This window comes from Coffea eugenioides, chromosome 5, assembly GCF_003713205.1.
Source record: "Coffea eugenioides isolate CCC68of chromosome 5, Ceug_1.0, whole genome shotgun sequence".
NCBI classification, from domain to species: Eukaryota; Viridiplantae; Streptophyta; class Magnoliopsida; order Gentianales; family Rubiaceae; genus Coffea; species Coffea eugenioides.
The window spans coordinates 32,040,131-32,046,086 of NC_040039.1; the positions used below are offsets into that span (position 1 = coordinate 32,040,131).

General features: G+C 34.0%; 1 protein-coding gene across 3 annotated transcripts; it reads left to right on the forward strand.

Annotated features, from left to right (window-relative positions):
* The first annotated feature begins 969 nt into the window (after positions 1 to 969).
* LOC113769948 (probable tyrosine-protein phosphatase DSP4) lies at positions 970 to 5,307 on the forward strand. 3 transcript variants are annotated; one of them, XM_027314290.1, is made up of 6 exons: positions 970 to 1,410; positions 1,706 to 1,799; positions 4,149 to 4,206; positions 4,306 to 4,349; positions 4,443 to 4,624; positions 4,846 to 5,307. In XM_027314290.1, the coding sequence occupies exons 1-6, from the start codon at positions 1,115 to 1,117 to the stop codon at positions 4,850 to 4,852; spliced, it is 681 nt and encodes a 226-aa protein (XP_027170091.1). In that variant the 5' UTR covers positions 970 to 1,114; the 3' UTR covers positions 4,853 to 5,307. The 3 variants fall into 3 exon arrangements, with proteins under 3 accessions (XP_027170091.1, XP_027170090.1, XP_027170092.1); XM_027314289.1 differs by having other exon boundaries at positions 4,889 to 5,307; XM_027314291.1 differs by lacking the exon at positions 4,846 to 5,307 and having other exon boundaries at positions 4,443 to 4,835.
* The last annotated feature ends 649 nt before the right edge of the window (positions 5,308 to 5,956 follow it).

Below are 5,956 nucleotides of genomic sequence, written 5' to 3' on the forward strand. Positions count from 1 at the left end.
TGAACCCATGATCTTCCACCCCCACCAAACCTTAAAAACAAGGAATCGATGGGGACTAAACACACATAGCATATGGATTTAGAGAAAGTCACTTAAAGTGGCAAGTCACATATAATGATAAGTGATGGAAAGTAATGTTTGAATCCTTGACCATCCATCCCACCAATCCTTAAAACTTTGGTGGTGGCCTAACTATATGGACCATTTAGATGTGCAAAATTAGTTAAATCCATGTCAAAAGATGCAATAATCAAATCAAAGGCATAATTTATTCTATTTAAGCTTACTTTTTGATAGGAGTATAAACGAATCTAATTAAACTAAATATTCCAAATTTCATGTTTTTATCTATTTTTAACAAGCATGAAATTGTGCTCAACTTAGTTTATATATTTACCAAACCCCAACTTAAACGACCTTTCATTGAGGGAAGTTTGAGTTGAGTTTGACTAACATTTAAGAAAACATAAGAGAGATGTGAGATTTAAAAAGCAGGGAAGGGAAGGAGATGAGTAATGAGAATTTGAATCTAAAATTTCTAATTTTCGGATTTCGGCCTTAACCACTAAAAGTGAGTTTGAGTTCAATATAAAACTTTACTAGACGCAAAAATACTGTTATTATTTTGTTTGACTAATAGGCAAATCAATTTTGAATGAACTTTTTTTCAAATCTTAGATTAGACTATCAAGTTGTTTAATTCATCTGTCAATCTTACTTTTTCGGTGTAATTTAAATAAACAATGAAGTATATTTATTATGGACAGTTTTATTTTGAAACAAAACTTTAAAAGTTATATACAGCATTTTTTTTAAAAAAATTCTCATAACTTCTACTGGACCCTTAACCTTCAACTATATGGGTGGTCCACTTCCCACTTTAACCTTTAAAAATGGCCATCCATCTCAGTATTACAAATTTCCACGTTCCAAGTTTCCAACTCTATAAATAACGGCAGCAACCGCACCCCAAATAAGCCCCACCTCATCACCCCTCTCAAGTCCAAGTATCACAAGAATCCTCTTCTTCTTCAATAATACCAGTAGCAGCAAAAATCCTATACTCCTCCTTTGATTTCCTTCTCATTCTTTGTGAATCCGTACCATCTGAATTATGAAATTCGACCACAATTTGCATCAAGAACAACAAGAAAAAGAGCAAACTGTAGTCATCCCGAGTGAAGAAAATATGTGCAGAACCATTGAAGTTGCCATCATTGAACCGCCCTCTCAGCCTCAAGTCTTGCCTGCAGTGAAGCTCACGCCACCGCCAACCACCGTGAATGATGATGAAGAGATGTTTATTCCTCCTCTCAACTTTGCTATGGTTGACAATGGCATTTTCCGCTCTGGCTTCCCTAACTCCACCAACTTCTCCTTCCTCCAATCCCTCTCCCTTCGTTCCATCATGTAAGTAAACTTTGTCAGGATTTATTGGGTACATATTTTTACAGTTAATTGGAAAATTGTTTTCAGAAAAATAACCACTGTGATTCCTGAAAAATTGGTTGCTAATGCAACTTTTTTGAGTTTGGATGTAGGAATGATTGAGCTGGTTAGGATAATAAGTGTTATAAATTATGGAAAATTGTTTCTTACAAAACTGAAATAACAAAAAAAAATCGTAATTCAAACGGATTTCCATTTGGAGGGATGATCACAGGCTTTTTTTTTTTTTTTTCCAATTTATTTTTGTGGATTACAGATATCTTTGTCCAGAGCCATATCCGGAAGCCAACATGGACTTTCTGATGGCAAATGGGATTCAGTTATACCAGTTTGGGATTGATGGAGCTAAGGTAAAAGTTGGGCTTTTGCCCTTTGATTACATTGCTTCAATTTTTCTACTCCTTTTCTAATATTGATTTGATTTTGACTTTTGTGGCGAAGAATTAACAATTATTGGGTGTTTGGGATAATGGGTTTTGTTTATAGTAACGCAATTCAACTTTGTCATGCAGATAGTTGGACCTAGAAAGATAGGGAGGCAAAATACAGAAATTAGAAAATGGCAATTATTGATTCACAGTAGAAGAGAGTGTGTCATCATGAGGAGTTCATGAATTCTTCTGGGTTTGAGTAATAGTAAAAGTTAGTGGCAGTATATCTAATATTGATGCAAGTGCTGGAGAAAGGTATTTAGTAGTACTACATTTTATGAAGATTCAAGAGAAAGAGAATAGAGTTGCTGGTTTGATGATTACTATTCAGTTAGATGTTTTATTTTTAATGAGTTTTATTTTTGCTTGTGCTAGAGAATATTCCATTTTTGGAATCGTAGATGCCTTTCATTTCTTTTTGCATTTCTTTCTGCATTTCTTTTCCACTACTTTCCAATCTCTTTAGATAACGATTTTCATAGATATTAAAAACATTTTCCAATTCTTTCCTCACTACAAAACCTATTGCAACAAAAGCTGGGTGACAATTCTTGACCGGGGAACATAATCATGGAAGCTTGAATCTGTAAAGAAAGGTGAACTTGAAAGCAATCTTCTTCTTATACTTGTGCTCGGATTTTCTTTCTACACATGCAGTGATGGATATGTTTAATGAATTTGACTTTTCAGTTCTGATATCACATGTATTTGCTTGCTTCATCGCATGATAGGATGAATCTGAAAATACTGGTGCAACAGTTGCAATTTTATGTTTCGGTTTATGCACATTCATGATTCAGTTAATGATATGCATAATTTCTATCTTGTAATATTTCAGTCATGTGAAAGTTGGATCCCTTCATATTTTAAGAGTTTTATGGCATTAAGTTTCATAATTAGGAGCTCTAAAATTTGGGAAAAAAAGAGGGATAATGTTGTTCTTTTGATTTGACTGTGTGTTGTAGGCAAAACTACAGTAGCATGTCTTCACGGAGACAGTAGGACAAAGAAGATAAGTTCTGGGACACTATCATTCCACCATATGAGGTGGTCACAATCATATAATACTAGAAATAATCTCAATCTTTATCTCTATCAATCAGAAGCATAAACTGTATGTTAGCCTTTTAAATTTCAAAACCGGGTAGTTACTTAGAGCCAGGTCATTGATGCTATGTTATATGTTATATGATTTTGTTTAGCTCCTCAAGAGACTATGAATATTACTAAGAAATAAAATCATTAATCATACCTGTTTAATAGCATCATTGGCATTGAGCTTCACAATGTCTAGTAAATTTGTCATTCCTATCATGAAATAACTAGGTATTGAGTTCCATAAGTCATTTGTTTTATTTTTACCATTCTTCTTTATGTTGGGGGTGGGAGAGGGGAAGGGGAATTGATAGGCTTGACCATTTCGTTTCTGATCCTTATATTGCAGTTTTGTAGAATTGCAATGTCTTAATATAACAGCAGTAAGAATGGATCTGCATTAGCTTTCACATCCTTGGCTATCAGCTAGCCATTTGATCAAATATGTCTGAGGTTGGATGTTCTTCCTGTACAGTCAAGTTGGATGATAATTGGACTTTCAATTTTTGTCCAAGCTTTTTAATATAGAATCTGGTTCAATGGCAAGTGGCATCTTGTTAGGAAGTTTGGTCTGGGTAGTGAAAGAAAACCACTAATTCCTTCTCTATTCTTTTGGATGTATGTGTCTGCATGTGTTCTTTCTTCGTTTCTCTTTTTCTTTTTCTTTTTCTCTTTCTCTTTCTTTTTCTTTTTTTTTTATTTGGTTCATATGTCGTGATGAAGGTGTCAAATGATGATTTGAAGGTTAAATCACTAGAACAGAAATATAAAGCTGCATAAGATCAACTGAAGCTTGAAGATAAAGTTTAATTGGATGGTTTCATATGTTTATATTCACCAACTTAGGTGAAGCTATTTTCCAGGCTTTACTGGATTCCATTTTTGGGACACTAATTTGGACAAAGTCATATTGATAGAATTAATCTATCGGAAGCATATTTTGGGATTGCATATTTCATCTTTGGGGCTTGTGTTGAAGTACATGTTCCTAAAATTGCATCATGGGTTCTTTCTTCGTGCATTGTAGTTCCATTCTTTGGAGGATGGAATTTGACTCTGCAACTGAATTGTCTGTTTCGAATTACTGATATTACAAATGTTTCTTGTGCCAAAGATTTCTTTAATTGAATCATAATTTTGTTATGCAAATGATGTTCACCATTTGGTATTCAGGAACCGTTCGTCAACATTCCAGAGGATACTATACATGAAGCATTGAAAGTTGTCATTGGTAGCTTATAACTTATTCTACCATACCTTCATATTGCTTATCTTTGATAATCCAATGGTGGCAGAGTTTACTAACATACTTGTTTCTCCTTTACTACAGATGCGAGGAATCATCCTCTATTGATCCACTGCAAAAGAGGAAAGGTTGGTGTATTGTTAGTTTTGTTGTATTCTTATCACTGACAGGTACAGACCTAATTTGTAAACTGGCACCTACGGCTGCTTTTGTTGTTGCAGCACCGAACTGGTTGTCTTGTGGGATGCTTGAGAAAATTGCAGAGATGGTGCTTGACTTCTGTGTTTGATGAGTACCAACGCTTTGCAGCAGCGAAGGCTAGAATATCTGATCAGAGATTCATGGAGCTGTTTGACACGTCTAGCTTCAAGCATCTTCCAATGCCATTTTCATGTTCAAAGAGGTAACCACAAGTTTATGTGAGAGGGGTGGATTTCTTGCTACTCTGGATTAGATTGTTAATCTGTAGAGGGCGATGATTTGATTCCTACAGTGCAGTTAATGAAGAATTTAGGTTACTTTTTATTAAGAGGTCAATAACAAGCCATAAGTGTCTTGTTTATAGCCAAGTATATGTTATAAGCTATTGATTGGATTCCATTTCAATTCAAAACTGGTTCAAAGCATTTAGTTAAATGCTGAAACTATGTTTGTGACAAAATACCAGGATAAGAGCTCATTCTCTCTATCCGGATTCTGCATGTCAACGGACACAAAAGCAAGGCAGCTAGTAAAGGTTCTTCCCCCGTGATCCCAGCTGGTTTGTTGGCTATGTCCACTTCTATACTACTTCAAGCATAGTGCTTTAAATCCACCCAAGGTCTGGTTCAAAATTTACCAAGATGAGCAGTTTATTGATGTTCCTGCTGAAATAAGTTGCATCTTGTAGTGCTTTAGTGTAATGTATTACTGGTTTAGGTGGTCATTTTTCACTCTTTTCTCATGTTAGCTCTTAGTCCACTCGGTGGATGGAGCTGTTGAACATTTACTCAATTCAATTAGATTGTCCAAGTGCATATGCTCATATTGAACTACATTTAACTGAGATTTTGTTATATAGTTGATTACATGCTGATTATTTATGAATTATTAGTGCCAATTCGATTAACATTGACATCGATGTAATTACAACAAAGATACTGATCGAATTTAAGTTTAATGCAAATGATGTATGTTCTGTTTTTCCTTTCCTCCATCTACCCCTTCTTGTTTGAATGGTTTATTTATGTATAAAAGGACCTTCCATCCACATAAATTATGCACAAATATATACTTTTTCTAGTGAACGTCCATATTTTGAAAATTTTTTTTTACTAACTAAAGAGAGATGGGATTTGAGAAACAGGAAGGGAGCACAAGAACTAGAATTCAGAATTTTTAATTTCTGAAACCTCAACATTAACAGTGAATGCACGATTATAGGTTTGTCAAAATATGGAGTTTTATCATAGAATGGTTTGAAGAATGAGAATGGTGTCGCGCCCCATTTTTTAGAAAAAGAATTAAATAGTGTAGAGTTGAAAAAATGTATTAAAAGATGAGTGCATTGAAAAATTGAGTTTTTGATTTTTAGAAAATAAATAAAGAAAAAGGGGCTAAAATGGGATTTGAAAAAAAAATTTTGAAAAAATAAAATAAAATTTTAGGTGTTAGAAAAATGAATTTTTGATTTGGAAAATGAGTTTTTTATTTTAGAGGATAAATAAAAAAAAAAGGGCCTAAAATGGGACTTAAA

Excerpts from the sequence above, each read along its gene's own strand:
- LOC113769948 (XM_027314289.1), top strand. The coding sequence starts at position 1,115 with ATGAAATTCGACCACAATTTGCATCAAGAACAACAAGAAAAAGAGCAA. Across the intron at positions 1,800-4,148 it reads TTGGGATTGATGGAGCTAAG|GAACCGTTCGTCAACATTCC; the intron begins GTAAAAGTTGGG and ends TTTGGTATTCAG. Across the intron at positions 4,207-4,305 it reads AGCATTGAAAGTTGTCATTG|ATGCGAGGAATCATCCTCTA; the intron begins GTAGCTTATAAC and ends CCTTTACTACAG.